The sequence below is a fragment of the Coptis chinensis genome, chromosome 8 (assembly GCF_015680905.1).
Source record: "Coptis chinensis isolate HL-2020 chromosome 8, ASM1568090v1, whole genome shotgun sequence".
Classification (NCBI taxonomy): Eukaryota; Viridiplantae; Streptophyta; class Magnoliopsida; order Ranunculales; family Ranunculaceae; genus Coptis; species Coptis chinensis.
Window position 1 is genome coordinate 64,592,028 of NC_141463.1, and position 26,274 is coordinate 64,618,301.

The 26,274-nt window shown below is 37.4% G+C and overlaps 1 protein-coding gene across 1 annotated transcript; it reads right to left on the minus strand.

Annotated features, from left to right (window-relative positions):
- Positions 1 to 1,385: 1,385 nt before the first annotated feature.
- Positions 1,386 to 6,280, minus strand: LOC147482429 (putative pectate lyase 5). The gene is made up of 4 exons (XM_086580190.1): positions 6,006 to 6,280; positions 5,014 to 5,881; positions 4,146 to 4,354; positions 1,386 to 1,803 (listed from the first exon to the last, which is right to left on the minus strand). Exons 1-4 carry the CDS (start codon positions 6,140 to 6,142, stop codon positions 1,581 to 1,583), a joined length of 1,437 nt encoding a protein of 478 aa, XP_086436316.1. The 5' UTR covers positions 6,143 to 6,280; the 3' UTR covers positions 1,386 to 1,580.
- Positions 6,281 to 26,274: the final 19,994 nt, after the last annotated feature.

Consider the following 26,274-nt stretch of genomic DNA (forward strand, 5'->3'; position numbering starts at 1 on the left):
TAAGGCTTTCTTAGGTATGAGTGTGATGAAGGTAGAGTTAGTTATCCCTTCTATTTATAGACGAGTTCTCATGAAATTCCCGTACTACAGCCATGAAGTTAGATTTAAAAATATGCCAATACCATTTAAAAGAAACCCATCTGGTCCCAGAGCTTTGTCTCCTCCCAACTCATTGATTACTGAGACTACTTCATCTTCAATAAAGTCTGCATCCAAAGCCATGGCCTGGTCATCTGTGATACTATTAAATTCCACCCCATCCATTTCAGGTCCCATTAGAGGGTCCTCTGAATAAAGATCTTCATAGTAATTAACAATATGCTCCCTGATGCATTTTTTGTCTCTCACCTCCACACAATCAACAAGCAATGTGCTAACGCTATTAGATTTGTTCCTAGCATTCGCAGTTTTATGAAAGAAAGCGGTATTATTCTCCCCTTTTTTGAAATATTTAGTGCGAGATTTTTGGCGCCATGATATTTCTTCACTTTTCATATGCTCCTGTAATTCTCACTTCAAACTGGCTCTGTGAACTTCTTCGTCAAGCAACAAGGAAGAAAACTCTTCTCTACAATCCAAGTCATCAATCTCCTCTGTTTTGATCTTGCTAATCTAGTCCACCCTACCGAAGCAGTCCTTATTCCACACTTTCAACTTGTGTTACAGCTCTGTAACCTTGCACCACCATATGTAACTTGGCAATCCCTGGAAAGAAAAAAGCATTCCACCATTCCTCCATAAGGCGGATAAGATTTTGGTTCTCGAACCACATTAATTCAAACCTAAATGGAATAGGGCCTCGATTTGTTGGAGAACAATCCAACATAATCATTTCTAGGAGATACCTAAAATGCAAGAGATATCTAGAATGTTTCTAAAAAGTGTAGATATTTTATAGTAACCATTGGATGAAGGACATGTGTGGACATGTGTTGTAATCTAGAACATTCCTTCTACCTATAAATAACAGTGAATTCTCATTTGTAAATCATGTTTGAGTGAATAATACAAGCATGTGAATTTACATGCATACTCTTTGCGTTCTTTATGGTTCTCTATATTCTCTTGGTTGTTCATTCTAAGTTCGTTCCTATGAAGTTTAAGTTTGGGGATATTCTTATTAAGATATTGGGGAGGCTGACTTCGGTGAACTTGGGAGTAATCTTAGTCCCACCACGGTAACGGTATGTATCTAACGAGTGTCAAGTTTAGGCCCATGACAAATGGGTGAACTTGCCCTAGGAATTAAAAAATACACATATATGAGTTGAACCGGCTATTTGGAATAAATATGATTGAAAGTCTGAAACCAACTACATCGTTTGTGAGACACAACTAGAAACAATTCTGGACAAGGAAATAATGGCTGCGATTTTGACAATAACTTTTTGGTGAATCATTATCTGTTTCATTAATTTTTCTAATATTCGAAATGTGAAATTTCAATTGACAATGTTCCATAGAGCACCAATCAACCAGTGAATTATAACAAAATGGAAGCAAATCAAATAAAAGCTTTGATGTCATATTGTCATTCCAAAATTTGTTGGTTGTATATGACATGATTAGTAGCTAAGTGATTATGAAAATGATAGTAACCAAGTAATTTGGGTCCATCTGATGTAAAATATCCACATACAACTTATAATTACAAGAGACTTGAAAAGAGAAGGTGTGGTTGAAGCTTGACTCCCATAGATCATTCCATAGTAGTTTGGATCACCTACTACGCCGCCACCTTCACCAGGCCCTATTCCCGTGCTACTCCCACCTCCATATGGAGATGGATTGACATTGTGATCTCTGTCTCCAACAAATTTTACGAAGTATTAGCAATTTCAGTCATATTTACTTTTTTGTTTGAAGTTGACAGCCATATGATCTAATTAAAAGTATCAATATCAATCTAATATAATAGAGAAAACTGATATTTACTAAGGATTTAGAATGATAAGTGGTGGTCAAGATTAAAACTCCTAGTAGTTACTTGGTGGTTGAGATTGAATTTTCTGCTTTGGGATTCGTGTTGAGTAATAAGGGTAAATTCTCTAATTTTTAAAAAGAGACGGTTATATGAATTCGTGATTCCAAAATTAGGGTGATCTTGGACATACCCATAAAAATACTCCCGTACCCCATAACTAACTCAGTTTTTGTCATACCCCAATAACCACTTCAATCCAATAATATCTTCCAAATTAATTTGAGATATTTCCAATAGGGGTAAAGAAAGAGAAAAAACAAAAAGACCGAGAGACTCATTCTAAAAGGAAACAACAAATAAAAAAAATTGAAAATAATACTCTCGAAGAATCTTTGTGTTACTAAAGCACACTACACAATAAGAGAACTTCTAATAAAGGTAAAAGAATGCCCAAAAAACAAATTGTTTTTTTCCTCTTCTAGAAGTTGCTTCAAATTTGATTTTTTTTTTTTTTTTTTTTTACTTCTTCTTCTTCATTGTAGAAGGGTTAAAGGAGTTTAGTAAAAATATATCAAATTGAAAATTTCTCAAGCGGAATTGAAAATGAGAAAAAAAAAAAGGAGCTAATGAATGAAAAAAAATAAATTAATGGCTGATGAGTGAGAGGAGGAGGAAGACTAAATTCTACAATTTTATCTCTTTCTAAATCCTTTCGTAAAGGAGAAAAAAAAAAAGGAAAATAAGTGTGTGTTTGCTGGAAGGATAAACACTTGTTTTGTTTTGTCTTTATATACTTAATAAAAGAAAGGGTAATTTATAAATCTAAATGTGTCTTAAACAATTTTATTTATTTATTTCAAAGTTGGGGTACGGGAGTGTTTTTATGGGTATGTCCAAGATCACCCCAAAATTACTCTACCGCTAAATACAATGAATTAAAAGCTGGTTTTTTGTAGTGATGTTCTCCACATAATAAAGATCATCCTCATAACAAATTGGTTCATTTGAAGATATACAACCTCGTCAAAAATCAATTAGAATGTTATGAAATTATTCAACGACCAATATTTTTTTAATTTCATAACAACTTTTGACAAGGTTAAACATATTGAATTGAACTGATTTTTTGTAGGGGTGTACTTTATCGTGTGATGTGTCACTTCACAATAAATTAGCTCTCAATTCATTTTATAAGTCCACTTTTCGGAGCTGAATAATTTTGGAGTCACTATAAGATGGAGTTCATATAACCATTCCCTTTTTTTAAATTACTTACTTACAAAAATACACCTATAATAATTATATAACATTTAAGAAACTCATAAATAAGTATTACCAAAAGAAAGGGATGTTGATGGTAGACTATCAATTTACGAAGTTTATGTATAAATTAAAATTTTGATGAATAAAATTGATGAGTGAAAAAATTTGACAAAATCTAGAATTGAAGCATTGATGAAGAAACTAGAAACAGTAAAATTTCTGCTACTTGATTTCTTATGTCTCTTAGGAGAACTTGCTAATGGCATAGCCACTAAAAACATTACAACAACTGAATAGGCGCACAATATATTTGGTTTATGTTTTGAGATTACTGTATACTATCTCTTATTTATTTTGTTTTGAGATTACTGTATATACAACCAATATTAGAGAACGGAAACTTCCGAACATGTTCCTGAACGTTTTTCGTGTCAAAAACACTGGCAATTTCTAATCAATAACAAATAAGAGCAGTTGGTGATACGGTGATACCTCGTGAATTTGTTAAAGAGAAAATAAATGCATAGAAATACGTGGACTGTGGAGCACTAATTTAAACGAGACAATGACTTAACCATAAGAAAAACAACGTTTGCGTGCACTCCTTACTGATTGAAATCTCGTTGGTTTTTTTAGAACAAAAAGAATTGACCCATTAGGAAAAATAAATATTTGTTTGGAGGCTGCATAAACCATAAACCAGTTTTAAACCGAAAGAATTGAACCAGTAGTAAAAAATGAATATTTGTTTCGAGGTGCATTAACCAATTTTATGAAGTACTAAATAGTAAGGACAAAAATCTTAAAAACCGTTTTACAAAAATATAGAAGATTATCATATTCTACTTTCTCATTTAGGGAGGAAAAGAGGGAAGAATTAGGGATGCTTTTTAAGAGGGAAGAATCAGACCATTAAAATAAAAAGTTCTTGAAAGAAAAAGGTAAAAAGAGAGCATACCTATTATTGTCGCCAAACACGCCTGCATTCATGGTAAGCTGGTCGATTAGTCCGGCTGATCTGGGATCCAAGCTAGATGCCAATGCATACTTAACCCCAAGCCCATCACCAGAGGGCACAAAGAAAGCCCCATTCACCATAATATCTCCATCTGTTCTCCAATTCCACTTGCTCCATTCACTCTTGTCTGTGTCCATACGTGCAGTTACCTGTATATATACATCAGATGCTTATAAGATCAGTTGTTTCACCCTTGTCTCAAAATTTCACTTACAGAATTTTTAGTCCTATTCCACGTAACATCAGTAGGACCCCGTAATCGATCTTTCATTGAGAATTAATCTAGCAATGAGTTATCTCAGCATTTCCTATCGCACAACTTTCTTTTTGTTATTTTCTTCTTGCAAATTAATTAGAAGTTATTTGATTTTTTTCGCATTTCACGTGCTAAATCTTTTTTCACTGAAATGGGAGCAAGAAAATCATATATTGAGTTGCAGCACTACCACCCAAAGCGCAGAATGTGATTTGACCATAGTTCGTGATTCCGAACGAAACTCCGGAATTTCGCTCGGAATTTTGGTTTTCTAAAAAATCGAAATTCCGAATATAGTGTTGAAATTATTGAAATTCTAAAAAAATTTGAAATTCCGAATATAATAAGGTCGAAATTTACTGAATTTCGGTTTTTAGATTTATCGAAATTGCAAGAATTCCGAAATCCCGAACTATGGATTTTACATACAATTTATTTTGATAGTTAAGTTGTCCTATACTCCTATCATCATTATGCTATAATTGATCAAAGAAAGACAAGAAAAACTTGTATCCAGCTCCAAAGAGGTCAAAATTTTGGGAAGAAAATTACCTCTTTAGCATTTGGATTTGAAGGTGCAATGAAGCGGTTCCCTTGGCTATTAATAGTAGGGCTTGCACTACCACCAACTGCATATTCTCCCCATTGTGTATAATCATTATTAACTACATGAAAATATCCCCATCTACACCTTGGCATTCTCTCCACCAAATTCTCACCAAAATGATTGAATGCAACAGTTACTTGCATTCCCCTATCTCCATCGTACTTGTCACTATGTCCTAATAACATCACTTTATCATGGTGTGAAAAAAAATTATTTGATATAGTAACCCCTGTAGACCCTTCAGTAACATCAATCAGACCATCAGTGCAATATGATAAAGAGCAATGGTCCACCCAAATATTTTTGGACCCCAAGACCGTAATCCCATCACCGTCTGATTTTCTTGATCCTTTTGATGGTGTACAATGATGAATGTGTATGTCATGTACTATAACATTGTTCACATTCAATATTGAAATACAACCAGCACCAGTTATATGAACATCAGCACCACGACCATCAATTGTTTTGAAACTAGTGATGATCAACTCTTGTTTGAGCTTGATGATCATGTTTGATGAGAAGGTGATCCAAACGGGCCGGGTTTGAACAGTAGCAAAACGGAGCGTACCCGGTGCCGGCTTTTCAGGGTCATTGTCTGATGAATCAGTTACTACATACATCTCACCTCCTTTTCCACCAAGTGCGTCATGCCCGAACCCGATTCCACAATCTGCTAAACTTTGACGGTTTGCTTGCCAATTCGAGTCACATCTCCAACAATCATCAATCGGGTTACCCGTTTGACATGGTTGTTGATCCATTTCATAAACACCCGACATTTGTCTCTTTAGTACTGATTCATTTACTCTCCTGCAATATAAATCGAAATTTAAAACACCCTCAATAGAAAAGGCTTTAAAAAACAGAGTACTCTGTATCAAACACCATTACAATTTACAAACAGAGTAAAAAGCTTAGAAATGGTATTTCTTACCTTTGTAGTTCTTGAACAACAGTTTCAGGGTCTGTATATTGATGGGAAAGAGTGAAGTTGAAGTTGGTAGCTGTAGTTTTAGCTGTAAAGAAGCTTAAAAAGAGCAAAATCAAGAAAATGTGGATGTTATGAAGCATCTTTGATTGGTTGTCAGAGAGTGTAGATGTTGTCACTATATGAAAGTGAAAAATGCTTGAAAAGATGTAATTTGAGATAATGGGATGTGTTTATATATATATATATATATATATATATAGTAATTAATGGGTATAGGGTTTAAGGTTTATGATTATTTTAGATGTGACAAGTAAAGATACATAGGAAGAGAGAAAGAATAGCTTCTCCCTCCCTATGTTTCTTTCCATCTTTCACTCACTCTCCGCCGTTTTCACACTCCGACAAACTTGCTTATATTCCTGCCTTGATTATCAATTATTCCAAAAGCTTGAACATTGTGACAAAGAAAGGTTAGCTGCCATGTCATCAAGATACAATATTTATGGTCTAAAATATAAACTTGGATGCTTTAATAAGTATTTCTGTTTTATTTTCTGTGAATGAATTATTGTGTATCTTCAGCTGTCAAATATACACAAGCAAGTCTATGTTTAGTCTGTTATAACTTATAAATGTGAACTGAGAAGCAGGTTTTGGATCTTCATTATTTCAGCTTCCAAAGTATCTAAAAATCATGGGACATGTTCTTAATATGCAAACCATTTTAAAGAGTTGGACCAGTACTACACCTAGCCCAGTGCAAAATCGTACACAATTTTACAAACCAACCAAACCACTATATTTATATTCACGTATATACACTATTCATAAGCCAAATAGTTTTTGTTAAGCTATGTTGAACATTTAATCGATCCTTTTGGGTTTTGTGATTAAATAACCAAAAGTATAATCATGTCCTCTTTAGGGATAGTTCGTCACTGTTAAATGTTAAGCAAGAGAGACATTTATCAACGAAATATCAGGCATTTATATTCTTAGAGCATTTCCGATACAGGTGAGTTTGAGGAGAAATAGTGACTTGTTATTCTTAAGAACCAAAAATAATGGCCCAATGCAAGCAAGGGTGACTATGGATGTATTTTTTCACTAGGTAACAATGAAAGTAGTACTTGCTACCGAGATAGTTACTGAGTTGTGAATTTCGGACGAAACTTTTTATTCCGTCTCGCGTGTTTTTTTTTTTCGGACAAGATGTTTCATTTCGTCCCGCATATTTTTTTTTATGAACGAGATGTTTTCATTCAGTTCCACACGTTTTTTTTATATTTTTTCATTTTTTATATTTAGACAGGATGTTTCATTCCGTCTTAATCTCAAATACAGTCAAACGAAATGAAACATCTCGTCCGAATTTTAAAATCGCATTCGCATTAGCATTACGTAACACTTAGTAGTTTTTCACTAACAAAGTAGCTATGAGGAAAAATAGTCTTATATAGTGTCTATGTGGAGATAACAAATTGTTGTTTGCATTGGAAATGTTTTTATAGATTAACTTATAATGTGTAGGTTGACAAGTTGACAAGGTTAAAAAAAAAAAGAAAAACCTAAATCTATGTATGATACTAATGTATGTGTTGTAGGTTTGTGACAAAAAATACTATGCTGCAGCTCAACTGCCGAAGGTGGTAATTTGTGCATATATTTAATGGGTTGCCTATAAACATTTCTCCCCGTCTTTATCCATTTGATGTGAAGTCATCGAGCACGAGTCCGGCTCATGTATACGTCGTTTTGGGCTTTTTCTTGATATGATACTGAGAATCTGTCTTAGCGCAAAAGCAGCCCCCTATGCAACGTTGTAAACTTTAACCTATCTTTATCTTTTTATTCACAACATAAAATAGAACAAAATGTGTTGGATACTTCGATATGTGCTTTACTTGAGTGAGTTAAAATGTTAAATGGGTAAAAGTTGTCTCTGGTCACATTTGTCAAAAAATGTTGGCTTTGTTCAGCCAATTAAAAGTTGAATTGTTCGTGACTTCGTGCGATAGCTTTTTGGCTTAAAGTGAATGAAGTTAAAAACTTCACCTAGTTTATTTTTGCTTTCATGGCTCTCGCTCGAAATTGTTTAGTCCTCTTTTCTTTGACTATTATGAGTCTATGAACTTATGATTTATTATTTTTCAAACATTTTTCTCTGGTACTACGGACCTTCAGCATCTAACTTGCAAATTGGTGGAGGCCCAATAGCATTTTGTTTCAGTACCGAACGAGTCAACTATAAGACCTCCACATTTTAGGCCACAAAATAATACTACAAAGGCAAAATAAAACGTCACACACGAACAACGAGAAAACCAGTGTTCTAAAAAACGCTAGGCGGTAGTCGGGCAGTAGGAGAGCGCCTAGGCCTTCTAGGCATTGCCTAGACGGGCTAGACGGTAGGCGGTTTTTTTTTTCATAATATATCTTATAATATATATAGTAATACACACTTATACTACCAGAAATGAAGAAAATCATTTACCATAACTCAAAAAAAAATACAAACAAAGATACTTATTACAAAAATGCGTAATAGTTGAAGAATATTGACTTCATATAAAAACATACATTTTCTTATAGTGACATATGATTTATATTAGACTTTAGTCTTTTAAACTCATTCAAATCTTAAGCCTACACGGGTTTTTAATTTTTGATATTTAATTATTCAAAAAAAAAAAAAATTGACTGGAATGCTTAGAGGCCGCTTAGTCCGTCTAACCCGCGTAATCGGTTCGTCTAGACCCGCCTAATCGGTCAACTGATTTCTTAAACGACTCGGACTTAAGCGAGTCAGTTGGGCACCGCCTAGAGACTGCCTAGACCGATTTTTAGAACAGTGGTCGAGACTCAAGACTAACACCTACATAATTATGGGAAAAGAAAATACTGACTAGCGACTCCTATTAGGGGTGTAAAAAAGGCGGCCGGCCCATGGGCCGAAAATGCCCTCATGCAATTGTCCGGCTCTTACGTTTTGAGAGGAGGGTAAGGATCTAGATGTGAAAGCATAAGGGCAGCTCTCAGCCCGACTCTGAAAGGCCCTCACAAGGCCCGCATTAAGGCCCTCACAACTTTTCTATATAATTTTATTTATATTTTATTTAAAAATACGTAATTGTATAAATAACAAAATGAAAAATATGTTTTACATAAGTTAGTGCTTTGTGTAGGCTCCTCCAACGTTACATGAAAAATCTAGTTCAAAATAACAAATTGTTCTATTGTCGGGATATGAACCCGGGTCACTTTTTCATGTATAAGCAAAAATAAAATATAAATCAGAGTGATGTGATATGATCATTGGTATATGGTAATGAAGTTTTTAATCAAGTTCAACTAATCAAACACAGGTTATTCTAGAACCTACAATACTACATCATATTTTTGGTCTCATATATATTTCTTATTGTTTCATAGAATATATCGGCACATAAAACTTAAAAACGAAACTTTTAAATTTTATTATCTTACAAATTTTAGCCAAATTATTAATTAAGTACATTAACCAAAGTCAAGATTGAGAAAACATATTATTTAAACGTGATAATTAATTTATCGCGCATCTATTTAGCAAGATTATACTGTAAATAAAGATTGAGTTTAAGAGAGTAATCAAACTCGGCCATCTGGCCCAGCTCTCTATTCTCTAAAGAGAGGGCTGAAGTGAGGGTTAGGGCTTCACAATTTTAGCATTGGCCTTCATAGGCCCCTCACTACATGAGAGGGTCAACCCTCAAATCATACGGGCTTCATGGTTTGAGGGCCGGCCCGGTCCTGCCCAATTTACACCCCTCCTCCTACTTACAAATTCCTTCAAAAACTAAGTAACGTGCTCTTGTTATTTCAGCTCAAAGAATCGATAACATTGCATTTCTTTTAAATAAGTGTGCATAGAAGTTTAACATTATACGGACAGTTCAGACCTCACAATTCAACGTCATATATGCGCACACTACGATTGTTTTATATATTCTCCCCAATATCCACTACAAATTATACCAGGTAGCTAAGACATTGCATTGAACGTAGAATGGGGCTCTGACAACTTTATGTAGAGTTTTGGCCGGGTTTATGTGCCTTCCTTATTTCCTTTGTACAAGTACTTGATTATATATTGTTTAAGGTATCGAATTATACCTACAAACTGAGATTGAGTTTGGTCGGAAATGGTGGTGCTCTTCCTTTGTGGAAGAGTTGCCTACGTATCGAGTCGTTTAACCCGACTCGAATCAAACCTTACGTAGTTCATACCTCCTTTTTATAGGTGTAGAGTTGTCCCTTCATTTTCTAGATGTGTCTGTTACGAAGTAAAGACCTGGAGATCATCACAGAGTAAAGTTTCCCATTAATGCTATTGTTAACTAGCTATGCATGCTATTGTTGACTAGCTTGTAATAAGCAGCGGTTACATTTCCTAGGTCGTCTGGACGACCTGACCTTAGGATGTAGTGGTTGCTTCTTCCAGGTCATGTGCTTGTGGGTCGTGGTTGGAATCTGGACACGTGGGCTGCCACGAATGGTTGAGAGTGGAGGATACTAACACAACCCCTATTTCTCTAGATCACTATTTTTAGAGCAGTGGTGTAAAGAAAGATAATAAATGAGGCCACGTGTCTTACCTGGTTTGAAATGGAGATTGTTGTGGATTAAATTTTCTGTGTTTGTAGGGTAGATGTCGTTTGTTGCTTTGTTGCGAGTTGATGTGTTAGGTCCTACTTCGTAGTTCGTAGATTGTAGTGCACAAATCGCAGTTCGTAGTGCGTAGTTTGTAGATCGTAGTGGACCTCTTGGTGGCACCTGTGATCGAGTTGATGTACTAGGTCGTACTTGTAGATTGTAGTTCGTAGATTGGATTTGACTGATAGTTAGCCTTTGAGCAGTAATTACAGTTGAATTGAACTTACCCTTATGTAAGTCTTCAGTTGATTTGTGGTCCTTCTGAGGGACCTTTAATTGGATTTGACTGATAATTAGCATTTGAGTGGTAATTACAGTTGAATCGAACTTATCCTTATGTAGGTGTTAAGTTGATATGTGATCATTTTGGGGGACCTTTGATTGAATTTGACTGATAATTGGCCTTTGAGTGGCAATTACAGTTGAATTGGACTTAACCCTTGCATATGTGTTAAGTCGATTTGTACGCCTTTTGGGAACGTTATTCTTGATAGCTAGCCTAGCCTTTTGGGGGCGTCACTGTGGTTGATTTTTGTTGAGCTTCCTTGATGGCGATCTGACATCGTAGTTCGTAGATCGTAGTTCGCAGATCAAACTTGATCCTTAGCAGGGCATCAAGCTAATTGGTTGATAGCTAGCCTTTTGGGGGCATCACTATAGTTATTAGCCTTGAATTGGCGTGACTGTAGCTAGCTCCAGTTTTGGAGCTTGAGTGACCTATAAAAAAACATGCTAGCACCAAGGAGTTAGTACCAACTAGTTATTACACGTCAATATTAATTGTAGTAATTTTGGAGATGTATGGTGTATTGAGTTGGACTAGACATGGCCAGATGGCTTTAGTTAGTCCCTGTTCAGAGATGTTGTAGATAGCCCCTAGTTTGGAAATGGTTATGGCTTGCCCCCAGTTTGGAGCTTGATTGACCTGCATGGTGCATATGGCTGTTATGAGCCCCAGTTCAGAGTGTAGCGAGCCCCTAGTTCATGCTGTAAAACGACATTCGGATGAGTGGTAGCTCTTGTTAGAAATCAGAATATGATCAACGCTAGCTGGTGAAGATGCTGGTTCATAAAAGACGATAGTTTAATCGAATATTTGAACGCTGGGGGGATGGGTTGTCAATATGTGGACGACCTTTCATAACTGAAACTTTTCAGATGTTGTCCTTGACTCCTTCCTCCACCTTCAATGTGTCGTGGGCCACTGATCATGTGCATGCCATTCAAGCCAAGTATTCTAAAGTTGAGGGAGGTCGGTCAGAAATTAGCTAATTAATGCCTCCCCAAGAAATTTAATGAAAAGTTTAGGTGCGTGCACAGAACCAGACACTAATGGAATATGTATGACCAATTAAGATTGATCAAGTTAAGATTGATGTTGCTTGTTGGCAACATAAGTATTTTGTTAGACCAGAAACAAATGATTCCAAAGATAGCAGTAATGGAGTTTTGAAAGGAGTACTTATCTGATTGGAACGTGGCGACCTGGTTGCTAGATTTAAATTGCCATTCATCAATTCTGCAATTTATTTTTCTCCAATTGTCACTTGCAAAACTATGGTTTCGGTAGCTTTTCCCTTCAAATATCACGCTTTGTGAGCTTGAAAATTAAAAATTTTAGAGAGGTTGAGAGAGTTGAGTGGATGAATTTTCAAGTATTTCGTCCCCACAGATGACGCCAATGTTTAGGTATCGAATTATACCTACAAACTGAGATTGAGTTTGGTCGGAAATGGCTGTGCTCTTCCTTTGGAGAAGAGTTGCCTACGTATCGAGTCGTTTAGCCCGACTCGAATCAAGCCTTACGTAGTTCGTACCTCCCTTTTATAGGCGTAGAGTTGTCCCTTCCTTTTCTGGATACGTCTGTTATGAAGTAAAGACATGGAGATCGTTACAGAGTAAAGTCTCCCATTAGAGTATTCCCAATGCAAGTCACTATGAAGGGAAATTGAGAGTTTTCACCTTTGAATACCAAAAACTAGGGGTGACTTCGGATCGGATAAAGGGCTTCTGGAAAAATTTCCAATTTTTTTCGGACGGCAATATCCTTTCCAAATCTGATCCAATTATTTTTCGGATGACAATTTTTCTTCCGAATTCGGAAAGTTCGGAAATTTCAGAATCTGCAAAATACGGAAGTAAATCGGAAATTTGAATTATATAATCGGATTCTCTTAAGGATAACCATTTTTTATCAAATTAATATATTCATTTAGCAATTATTTTGAAATATATTAATTTAGTAAACAAGTTAGACCTTTTAACACGTTCATTCAACAAGTTTTTTCTTCATGTTAATGCATTAATTCAGTAAATAGGAAGATAGGAGAAATTGAGACATGTATTAGAATGACAATATTGATTTTTTGAAATTGTGAGAGAGACAATGTTCTACTTCTTTATGGTTTTTATTTGGTTTGTAAATTATCTGCAGTTTTAATTTAGTAACTATATGAAATAGATCACTATATGTTAAAAATTCGGAAATTAATCGGAAATCGGATCGGATTGGATTTTGAAAACACATCCAATTCTGATTCAATTATTTTTCGAAAAAATCGGATATCGAAATTTCGGATATCGGAACACAAATATCATGACCAAATTTGGAAAAGTATTGGATCGGAATTCGGAAAAATTGGGTTTTCGGAAAAAAGAGACACCCATACCAAAAACTCTTGCCCAATGCAAAGGTGACAAAGTCAGTGACTTGTAACTAAGTCACAACGAGGGTAATACTTGATACTAAGATTTTCACTGAGTTGTGAGCTTCATACGGAATGCTTTATTCCTTCTCATGTGTGTTTTTTAAAAAAAATCGGTTTTTTTTTTCAGACAGAATGAAACAGTCTCGCGTGTTTTTTTTTTTTGTTTTTTTTTCTAGACAGAATGAAACATTTCGTCTCGTGTGTTTTTTCGACTTTTTTTTCGATTTTTTTTTAACTTCAGACGGGATGTTTCATTCCGTTCGGCGCGTTTTTTTTATTTTTACATTCAGACGGAATTAAACATTCCGTCCGAGGTTTAAAGTCACTTCTGCATTGGGCAACCTTTTATTGTTTTTCACCACAAAGATAGCAAAGAGGGGAAATAGTCCTACGTGGAGGTGGAAAACAATTGCTTGCATTGGGAATGCTCTTAATGCTGTTGTACTGTTGACTAGCTTGTAGTGTGCAGCGGTTACATTTTTTAGGTTGTCTGGACGACCTAACCTTAAGGCGTAGTGATTGCTTCTTCTAGGTCTGCTTGTAGGTCGTGGTTGGAATCTGGACACGTGGGCTGCCACAAGTGGTTGAAAGTGGAGGATACTAACATATAGTGTACACATCTCTACACTATATGATAGTCGGGTTTGTAGGAACCACACTTCTCAACCGAACAGTGTATTTCTAATCTCTCAATTTTAAGATTTTAGAACCACCTCCCTACGTTTATTTAAATTATATCTCTCCTATTTATTAATTACAATTGGCTCCCTAATCTCTATTAAAATTGAATCACCTCCTTCTTCAATAATTTTAGGATAGTCTTCTTAATTTAAAAGCTAAAATTTATATATAGGAATTGTATATCTTCCCCATTTTTAGAAAATTGTTTCTCTTTTCTTAGTGAGAGATTCACAAAAAATTGTTTCTCTTTAGTTTTTTTAACAATTTTCATTTTAGTTCTTTACAACTTGGCGAACATATGCGTAGCACAGGACACATGCTAGTGTAACTATAGAAGAGTTGTTCCATGTGTGTCTGTAAAATGAGATCCGCCTTCTTTAAACTAAAACGGGGGGTTATCATCCATTCGATCATCCCAGACTTGTAGGTCGGGTTTCTCTCTGAGGGCGACGCTCTTCAGGCGCACAAAGGTAAGGTGGCTGTTAAAGCCCAAATTACCCCAAGTTGTGCAGGCCCATCTGTTTGAATATTATCAGAGTTTTGGGCCGTTCCTATGGTTTATATAATTTTGGGCTTTATTGAAGGATGTAGGTGGGTTTTATCGGATTTAGGCCCTAGGATCAAATGATCAATAGTGAAGTGAACCACGAGGCTGAAGAACATTAAAAATTGTTTGGGAAACAGTAAGGCTGAGGAGCGTCATACTAAAGTCCGACTCGAGTTGGACTAGATTCCCAGGCTTCCAGCCCTGGGAAAGAATGTTCTTTGCAACTTACTAACCAATTGCAGGCATTTAAGCAGTAATTTAGTTTCGAACTAATTATCAAACGTCGATTCAAAATTGGTCCAATAACCAAATTTTACTAAAGTGAATAAATTGTGGTACTCAATAAGAACAAGATGAAGAACTGCTACTTTATTTTTGATAGGTGGTAAATAAAACTATTGTTCGGTTGCAGTACACTACTATCTACTATCTATATAGTAAAGCAGAGACTTTTAAAAGAGGATTTTCTCTCTCCTATGTGGCACTCTAATATGAGAGTTAGCTTTTTCTCTATCCTATGTGACAATATGAAAGATAGTATCTTCTAATAGCTTACAATTCCACGTACATGGAACCTCTTTGGAGAGTTTGAGTGCATTTCTAATTCTTATATTTGGAGAGTTTGAGTGTATTTTCAATTCTTATATATTTGATCAAATAAAAAAAAATTGCTAAAAAATAAATAATTTGTAGAAAATAATTTCCTATTACGAATCAAACACTTTTAGTGTTCCAATTCTTATATATTTGATCAAATAAAAAAAATTGCTAAAAAATAAGTGATTTGTAAAAACTAATTTCCTATTACAAATCTTACAATTTTAGCATCTATGATAAAGCACTGACTTATTTCAAATATATCCTTAACACAGCATCAAAATATAGTTAAAAACAATTATACAAAAAATAACATCACAAAATATATAATAGAAAATGAAAATAATAATAATAATAATGGCAAAACAATAATGACAAATATTTTAAAATATATATAATACTGAATAAAACTAACGTCAAAAAATAATTAATGGGGAACCGAAAACTGGATGCAAATATATCGAACTAACCTCAAATAATATTTAACGAAAAATCGGAAACTGAATGCAAATGCAATCATTAAACAAATCTTAAAAAGTAATTAATAGAAAATCTAAATATGGATACAACTGCATTAAACTAACATCAAATAATAATTAATGGAAAATCAAAACTTGGATGCAATACATTGTTTTGGCAGTAAACTACTTTAACACAACGAGAGCAATGGTAAAGAGCACACTAAGAAACAGAGGAATTTGATGTTGGGGGAGATTAAACTGAACTAAATAATGGTTGCCTACGTACTCAAGATCTATTCTCTAGGGATATGATCAAATTTCCACGTAGTTCCTTATGAAAAATAGTTTGGTATTTATAGAGGTAGAGTAGAGAGTCTTTGTAGCTCAAGTAATCTTGTAGCTTGAGTAATTGTGATAGACTATAACTCTCAACTGATAATTATATCTTTGATAAGAAATGAATATGAACATAAATCAATGTACATTAGTGGCAAGCCATGTGGCTAAGGTTCAGTCTTAGACACATGAGTTAATGGGCCTGTACATCCATGGTATTGCAAATTGGGCTTTAGCCCTGTCGATTAAATGAATAAAATAGAGACCCATACATACTAATGGACGTTTGCCACATAGGTGGGGGTTGAAACACCGCCCCCTCTTTGTCATGCGAACAAAGTTAACATGGCAAAGAAGAGAAAAAAAATCAAGGAAAACTTGAAATAAGAAAAGAGTAAGCGGAATGTATAACAAAGTGTCGTGTGAACGTAAACGATAGGAAAATAGACAATCGGAAAAAATTCGTGAATTATCGGAAACGAAATAATGTCAAACTAACCTATACGGGACACAATGTAGTTAAAAAATGGATGTAAAATGCACAGAAAAAATTTCAAAAGAAATTGATTGCCGAACACTGTATCGAACGCATTACGTAACAATACGAAAGTTGATTTCGATGATGCGTGCCAGCGAAATATCGATACTAGGATTAGACCATTGAAATTGAACGTATGGGTAATTTCGTAAGAATATGAAGAAAAAGAAGAAAAAATATGAGTTGGAGTCGAAAGTGAATACTTGCGCGACTAAAACTGTATTTCACCCTGAATTAGATAAAAATCCAGGTTAGATAAGAATCCACCCGTAAAACTTATCTACGAAATATTATAAAACCGTATTTGTAGACCAAACTAGATCTAAGAATATAACAGTACTAGCAGACGAGACAAAGTTTGCTGTTTTCATAGCAGCAACCCAGTAGAGAAACAAGGTTTGGGTAACGAAGTCTTGAGAGGCTTCAAGCTCACAGCAGTAGTGAAAAGAAGATTTAACGGCGATCGATCTTTTACAGCAGCCTTTCGTCGCATGCCTCTCACGATTGTTTTGTTAGAGTAAGTGCCTCTACGTATGCTACTTTTGCCAGCCGAAATTCTCAACAGTAAGAAAAATTTGTGTTTATTCTTCTCGTTGACAACCCTTATAGAAATATAAAAAACGTGCTCAAGAAACTCCTTTTTATCTGCTTTCGAATTTGATTGCAGCTACAAACATGCTTGAATATCATACATCATATATTAGATGTTAGATCTACATCCTGATCTTTCAAACAAATAAAGGGGTTTGATCGAAAAGTGTACTACACGCTCTTTGTGGAGGAACTGGTGGCCTGTTTCCCAAAAAGCTATATTCCTCTGTGCAGCGAGTGAAGACCATGAACCCCGCGCTGAAGTTTTTTTTATTTATTATTATATGATTCATCAAGCCTTGCAAGGTCTTCTAAGGATCTCGCATTCGATACAGATGTGAAGGATTGTGACTTTCCTTGGTAATGCTCTGACAATCCTTTCTTGAACGGAAGTTGTTGCACGAGAGATGCTTTCACACAAAGGACCACCGTTGGTATTATTAATTTGGCTGCAAGGTGGTGTCCCTCTTTAGACCCAGAGTCATCTTGCAATAAGGCCATTCTTCTTTGTGAAGGCTATGTAGGAAATGCTGTGAAGAGAAAGATGATGGCGCCCTTATTCAAAACTGGTTTCAACAAAACATGATACGGTGCAGCGCTAGTATAGGAGGGGCACCATACATGCGTTTCTTTAATATGGCCCAGTGAACCCAGTTTTTGAGCTAGCTGACCCCTTTTTTTTTTTTTTTTTTTAGGTAGAAAGGACCATATTAAACGGTTGAAAGATAATCAAGAAGAAAAAAAACTGGATGACGATCGTAGATTTGGTGAGGTGGAAAGAAGGTGACAAATACAACGAACACATGACGCCACGGCGATGGTCACTTAAAGAACTACGAAAAATATTAGCACTCGAGAGATTTGAGATGGACGAAGTGTATGAATTTGAAACGAAAGTCAAAGAGGATGAAGTAGTAATGGCGTACTCACAATTAAATTGCAGGAGTGCAATTCCGTTGAGCAAAGAAATTGCGCAATTATTGGAGTGGTGGCAAATTGCACCGGGACAACTGCCAATATCGTTCTGGTTAATCTTTACGAGAGCGCACCATTTTCAAAATGAATTTAACAGAAGGTTCGGGGCTCAAGAATTATACGCGTTGATACGACCGAAAGCCATACTGACGAAAGGGTACATAAAATTTGAAGTTAAATTCAAGAATCCAAACAGAAGTTTTAAAGGGTTCCCAAAAGTATATACTAGATGGGATAGATTTCTGTACCGCTTGTGAGGGAAGTGGAATCCGACAGAGTTTAAAGTGCCGAACAAATTTCGAGGTAAGCCAAAACATAAGTATTGAAAATTGTACTATAGTAAACTGTTGACTAACATGAGTTATTTTGTGTCTAACAGAAAATGCGAGTATACTACCAGACATTGAATTGGACAAGGAAGTGGAGAACAACCTTCGTTTCTTCTTTCATGAATGTTCTAACGAAAGATTGGTAGATCTGAGCTACTTTGATGATATTGTTGATTTTCGACACTATGGGGGTATCGAACGACGGCCCGATTGGTCCAGGGAGACATATAGTGAAATGGCGAAGAAGAGTAAGAGTATCATAAATGCAATATTTGGCAGCGCTAGCGATAGTGAAAAAGAAGATGGAACGGAATTAATAAAGCAAGAATTAGTGCTGAGCTTGCCAAACACAAATAGCGAATTGTACAAAAGAAGATGTTCCACAAGAAAACGGGCGAACGGAGACCAAGAGAGACAACCAACGTCACAATGTATGATGCCTCGAGGGATGAGACTACAATGCACAAAACAGCCCAGACGAAATATAATACATTCTCAACACAAAGAAGAAAAGGTATGTACTGTAGAAAACATAGATATGCAAAAGTGTGGGGAGATGTAATATCTCACTCTGGTTTGGTATATATAGGAAAAGAATAGCTGGGAAAAGAACGAAACAGTGATACTTGCAAAAGATAGTGCAACGAAGAACACAAAGTCGGTGAAAGAAAACAAACGGCAAAGCAAAATGCATGAGCAAAAAATCCAACGACCACTGGCAAGTACTGTCAGGGGTAATACTACTCACGGAGGAAAACCACGGAATCTGTTAATAGTAAGTTGACTGTTGAATTGTACTATTGTGTTAGGATGGTAAAGAAATTTGTGTCCAACACTAAGCCGATGAAATTGGTAGATGAAGCAGAGATGGCCAAGTCTGGAAGACGAAGCGAAGGTATCGCCAGGGACCACGCCAATGGAGGGGCTTGAAAAATATCAGAAATGTGACCAGAATACGGAGAACATCGGAGAATATGACAGAGTAGTGTCAATGATTTTCGGTAGTATGAATCAGGTATGATAGTATTTTTTATCAGTTATTGCAAAGTTGTGATTAAGTCTGAAAGATTGATGAAATCAGATATTTTTCGCCGCAGGTTAAAATAGCGGTAGTACAGGCGAAAGAAATTCACTAAAAAGTCGCGAAGAAAAGTATCGTTCCGAATGAAGTCAATGCCATAGAAGAAATAAAGAAAGTGAAGATACTCAACCGAAAATTGGAAGAAGCAAACAAAGCGTTAAGCGGAACCAACATAGAGTTAGAAGAGGAAAACACAGACTTAACCCAGCGGACGGAAGAAGCAAAGCAGAGATCGTACGAATAATTTAGGAAAGCCTATGAGATAATGTAATAACACAAACACTTGAAAGCCGATGTGATAGAATTGAAGTCACTCGTAGCGACCAAAGATCAGGAACTTAAATGTGCGCAAAAAGAAGTAGAGAAAAATAATAAGCGAATGACAGATTTAAACGAGCGGCTCGGCCAAGATCACGTGCAAATGGCACATTGTGAATCGTCCGTAAGACAATTGACAGAGACTTTAACAGAAATGGGAGATGAACTAGAACGTGAGAAGATGAATTACAAAGATTTGTACGAGTTGTATATGCGAAAAGTTGGTAAGGCGCCATTGGATTTGCCCAAACCAATGATCATGTGATTGTGCGTTTGTAATACCATAGAGCTAAAATTCTTTTTTATGAAAATAAAATAAAGTATGTGTTGGCAATTAAATATCATTGTGATGTCAGATAACATACCTGCGGAAAACTGACAGTGTTGTTGATTTATGTAGTTGAAATGAAAAAGAATGAGACGCCCCCATGTAGAGAGAAACACCCCCAATATAAAACTATGGAGAAAGTTATTGAAAGGCAAAGACATGATCGTCCTCACTGAACCTAGCTATTCAGGTGTCAAAATATTTGTACCGAACGTGAAGCAAGGCCTGACAACTGTTGGAGTTATCACAGGTGCAAAGTCGTCACCCATGCGCTGGGACCAAACTAAAACACAACGTCATTGCCTTAGTAGTGGAATTAGCACAGATATTGTACTGTGGGAGTATTGCAATAATTATTCCGAGCAAGAATAACCATCTTATTGACTCGGATTTCCGTCAAGTAGGCATGAATGCGACTTACTTGGACCAAAAAAGGCATAATATGGATGACCTTTCTGGAATGAACGTTAATGAATGACATTGTTGAAAGTAAGAGTACAGAAGAATAGAGTAATGTAAAATGACAACCAAACATATAAGAATGGAAATTGAATGCCTTTATTGATGGATAAAATAGAATGAACTACATAGATGGATAGATTTGTTATTGATGGAGTAACGTAAAAATGCAAAAAATTTCCTAACGGTAAAACTTGCAAAGGTGGTAAGCATTCCATGGCTTCTCTATCATTCTTTCAGAAATAGTACGGAGGAAATATGAACCCTTAGATGTTGGACGATCTATGATGTAGGGTCCTTGCCAATTTTCTCCAAACTTTCCTGATTCTACAAGCTTTGGGTTTCTACAGAGAACCCAGTCTTCAGGAGCAAAAGACTTAGGACGGATCTTCTTGTCGTAATTCCGTTTCATCTCAGCTTGATACTTAATAAGCTGTTGTAGTCCCACAGAGCGAACCTCATCAATAAGAGCTTTTGACTGAGCCAAAGTAGTGTCATTGGAACCTGTTTCAACAGTAACGGACCGAGATGTACTGAAAATCAGTTCTGTAGGTAAGACTGCTTCAGCACCATATGCAAAGTTAAAAGGTGATAATGCAGTTGAATATTTTGGCGTTGTCCTATAAGCCCACAAGACAGCTGGTAACTCCTTGACCCAATTTCCTTTGGCACCAGTCAAACGCCTCTTTAGGTTGGCCAAAATCACCTTATTGGTGGCTTCGGCCTGCCCATTGGCTTGTAGATGTTAAGGTGCGGAGAAGTTATGCCGTATTTTCAAATTAGCACAGAACTGACGAATTTCTTCAGCATCAAATTGTTTACCGTTATCTGATACAAGTGCCGCAGGGATGCCAAAACGACAAACAATATTTCTCCATAAAAACATTTTGACGTTAGAAGCATGGATTTGGACTAAAGGCTTTGCTTCTACCCATTTGGTAAAGTATTCGGTTGCCACAAGAAGGAATCGTATACTACCTGGTGCTTTAGGTAAAGGGCCAATAATGTCTAAGCCCCATTTGGCAAATGGCCATGGGCTAAGCATGGGATGCAACTTAGTAACAGGGAGTTTACTCATATTGTCGTGCTTTTGGCATGGCTCACACCTCTTAGATAGGTGTTTTGCATCCTTTTGCATCTCTAGCCACCAATAGCCCTGTGTCATAGCCTTATGAGCTAAACTTCGTCCCTTGGAGTGGCTTCCGCATAAGCCGGAGTGAATCTCTTCCAAAACTTGAAGTCCTTCCTGTTTTGATAGGCATCGCAACATAGGGTTTAAGTCTGAGCCTTTGCGATATAATTGCAAACTTCCGTTAGTAACAGATATCACCAAAAACTTCCATGCATCGCGTTTGATTCTTTCAGCGAGTTTTGGTTCTGGCGGAAATGAAGAAACTTGCAAGTAGTGGATATAAGGAAGACGCCAATCTTGCTCATCGGAGATCATCACTGGCTCTAATAGTCTCATATCGGGAACTTCAGGACTATCATCTGCTTCATGTACCAACTCACTATCTGTTTCGGGAGCGAATTCAGGAGGAACAAATGGATCTATAGATTCTAATGGAAGATCCAAAGTATGGTCATGTTGTGAATTTTCCATCTCCCTTTTCCGCTTTCGAGTCATGATTGGTGCGATTATACGTGGGTCGTATTTCGCTGTTACGTACAAGCAAACCAAGTAATTGCTTTCACGTACATACAAGTCATACAATTCCTTTTCGGTAAAGTCAATGCTTGGCTCTTTCTGGAACTCCACAGTGATGTGTCTTGACTCTTCGCTTATAACGGCGGCGGAGAGATAAGCCAATGAATCAGCATGACGTATGTCATTTCGGGGTCTTTGAGTGATAGAGATGCTATCAAATTGTCGAGCAAGGCTATGTATCAAACCAAGATAAGCCGCCATACGGTCATCTCTTGCTTCAAAAGACCCGCCAAACTGATTGGCCACAAGGCGAGAATCCGTGTATAACTGGAGCTTTCGCGCCCCCAGTTTCAAAGTTGTTCTCAAGGCACAAATGGCAGCCTCATATTTGGCTTCGTTATTTGAAGCGGCGAAGCCAAGTCGCACAGATTTCTCAATCTTCTCTCCACCGGGTGTAACAAAAATGCATCCAATTCCAGACCCAGATTTATTATGGGAGCCATCTAAGTAAACAATCCATAGGTCAATGGGATTAGGAATTACGTTTGCAAGTTGGTCTTCGTCGCCCCCAGTTATTGGTGGCAGAATGTCTTCCATAGATTCTTCCTGGCGCAAGAAATCATCAATAGGAGAATCATCAATCGAAAATCAGCTATCAAAGAAGCTAGAGCATGTCCTTTTCAGCAGATGACGACTTTCAAAGACAATCTTTGTATGCACTAAGATAACTTTTCCATTCGGCTAATCTGCTTGATTCCTGTGCATTACGAAAGATCTTGCGTAAGGGATACTCAGTATAAACTCCGACCAACCTCCCCTGGAAGTATGGTTTTAATCGACGAGCGGCATGAACCAATGCAAGTGCAATTTTTTCCATCTTTGAATAACGAGATTCAGCTCCGGTTAACGTCTTACTGATAAAAAAGACGGGTCTACCATCATCGACGAAAAGAACAACACTAACAGCTTGAGTTGTAGATGCCAATAGGTTGACCCGTTGAAAGACTTGTCAATATAGGAGGACTGACCAAGTACTTCTTCAGTTGTTGCAATGCCATCTCACAATCAAAGTTCCAAGTTGCCGCCCCTTTTAAAGTCTGGAAGAAAGGATGACAACGATCGGAATATTTAGAAATAAATCTATGAAGAAATGGCAAGCGGACCAAGATAAAGCGTTGAATTTCCTTCTTATTTTTTGGTGATGACATATCAATAACGGCGAGTATCTGATCAGGATTAGCCTCAATACCTCTACAAGTCATGAGGTATCCCAGAAATTTTCCAGAAGAGAGGCCAAAAGAACATTTGGCGGGATTGATCTCATGTGATACTTGTTAAGCCTATCAAAACAAGTTGAAGATCGGAAAGATGATCACCGGTAAGCTTCGATTTAACGACTATATCATCAATATAAGCCTCCATTATTATCCCCAAAGAGATCGGAAAAATTGTATTGACAAGCTTTTGGTAGGTTGCACCGGCATTTTTCAGACCAAAAGGCATAACAGTGTAGCAGAAAATGCCTTGGTCGGTAATGAAGGTGGTGAACTCTTGGTCATCCACATTAAAAGAGATTTGGTAGTACCTTGAAGAAGCATCCATGAAAGATAGGCGTTGGAAGCCCGAAGTGGCGTTCACCAAATCGGAAATTCGTGGCAACGGATACGGATGAATCGGACAAGCTTCGTTAAGGTTCGTTAAGGTTCAGATGAACTTTATGATGAGTGGGAAGTTACATCAAGGGGACTTCGTATTAAGTGGGGTGAAATCCATTTTATCCAGAAGATTTAAACAGACAGACGTCCCCGGTCGAGCCTATGTGGAAGATGACACCTGCCATTACCTCTTACAAGAGTTAGAGATTTTAGGCGGTACACACGTTCAGGTTCAACTGGAGATTGTCTTTTTCTTTGCGTGTAACCAGCCTATCTAGGTCGGTAGTTTGTCTGGGATTGTGGTCTTCCCTCTAGTTGCTTCTGGGACACCTTCTTTCCCTGCCTGGTCGGACCTGTCTGGGATGGCAGTTTTTCTCAAATCTGTGAGGTCGGCCTTCCCTGTCAGGTCGGTCCAGTCTAGGATGAAGGTTTCCCTTATACTTTCTTCCATGACACATTCTTTCCCTGTCTGGTCGGACCTGTCTAGGATGGCAATTTTCCTCAAATCTGCGAGGTCGGCCTTCCCTGTTAGGTCGGTCCAGTCTAGGATAAAGATTTTCCTTATACTTTCTTCCGTGACGCCTTCTTTCCCTGTCTGGTCGAACCTGTCTAGGATGACGATTTTTCTCAAATCTATGAGGTCGGCCTTCCCTGTCAGGTCGGTCCAGTCTGGGATGAAGGTTTTTCTTATACTTTCTTCCGTGACGCTTTCTTTCGGAGGCGTTTGTACCGCCGTTTGCGGTAGCGGTGGCGGCAGTGTTGCTGCATTCCGGAACCTAGTAACAAAAGTACGTAACTTGTCGTCATGTTGTTGCTTGATGTTCAAAAGTGAGTCGACATCCTTTGGCGTCTTGCAATTGTGGCAGAAACGATTAACAAACTGATTTTCTAGTTTATTGTATTGGTGAATTAATCTTGAAGACAACTCACTAAACCAGCGTAATGCTTCTCCCTTTAGAGTTGATGGAAAGAGCTTACACATAAGCGGATAATCTCCACCCTATAACACCAACTTATTTTTGAACGACAGAGCATGCAAGCCAGGATCTCCTTCCGACTCTCTATCGTTAAGTTCTTTTGCAATCAACTCTTTCAACTGTTGTTCTGTTAGAGTTAAAGTATTGGCTCGAACAACTGGACACCCCTGGTCGTGCCCATGTGGAGAAGGATACCTTCCATTATCTCTTATTGGAGTTAGAGATCTTTGGCGGTACGCACGATTAGCTCCGACTGGTGATTGTCTTTGTCTATCCCTGTAACCAGCCTGTCTAGGCCGGTAGTCACCCTTGGCCGGGTGGTCGGAATAATTATACCACTTCTCCATGTTTTATTGCTCTTGTTTGGGATGCCCGCCTTCCCAGTCATGTCGGACATATCTCGGACGGCGGTCTTCCCTGAAATTGCTTCTCAGAGGTAAATCTTCCCTTTTAGATCGGACATGTCTAGGGTAGTAGTTATCCCTGCCAATCCAATTCTCCCCATAAGTACGGGTAATAGGGTCATTACTCTTAGAGAGTGCACTGGTTGATTATGTTTGAGAAATAACACGTTGCTGAGGACGATGAAGTGGATCTTCAAGACGGTCCCATACACTGAAATGGCCTGCGTCCCTTCGTGGTCGCCTTGATGTTGTTGAATTTGCAGCATCGTCCACCAGCCTTTGCCTCTTTGCCAGCTTCCTTCTCAAGTTCCTATTTAAATTTTTGACTCGTCGTAACTCACGCTGAACCGTATTAGGGGTGAATTGGCTGTTACTATCACCTTTTCCGTTAGTTGGTGTGAGAGTAATGTCCACGTCCATATCCATGTCAACTGAAGGATCGACATGGACAGACGGCGAACCGCATGGAGGATTACTAACTTGTCGGTTTTCTTGTTGCAAGACTGTTAGGGTTGGTGCCGACGGTTGTACTGCCTTTTGCGGTGGCGGTGGCGGTTGCACTACTACAGTCAGATGTTGAGAATTGATCCTACCACTAGGAGCAACTTGATTGTTCAACGGTTCTTGCATTGGCTGATTTGAATTTCGAGGGTTGCGAGTATTATTAGTAGGAGGAATATGTCGACTATTTGGTCTGCTTCTTGTGCTTACCATCTTGATTGTTTCATGTGGTCGTGGGTTCGATCCCCACAGACGGCGCCAATTATGTTTCGGCAGTAAACTGCTTCAACACAACGAGAGCAATGGTAAAGAACACACTAAGAAACAGAGGAATTTGATGTTGGGGGAGATGAAACTGAACCAAATAATGGCTACCTACGTACCTAAGATCTATTCTCTAAGGATCAAGTTTCCACATAGTTCCTTATGAAAAATAGTTTGGTATT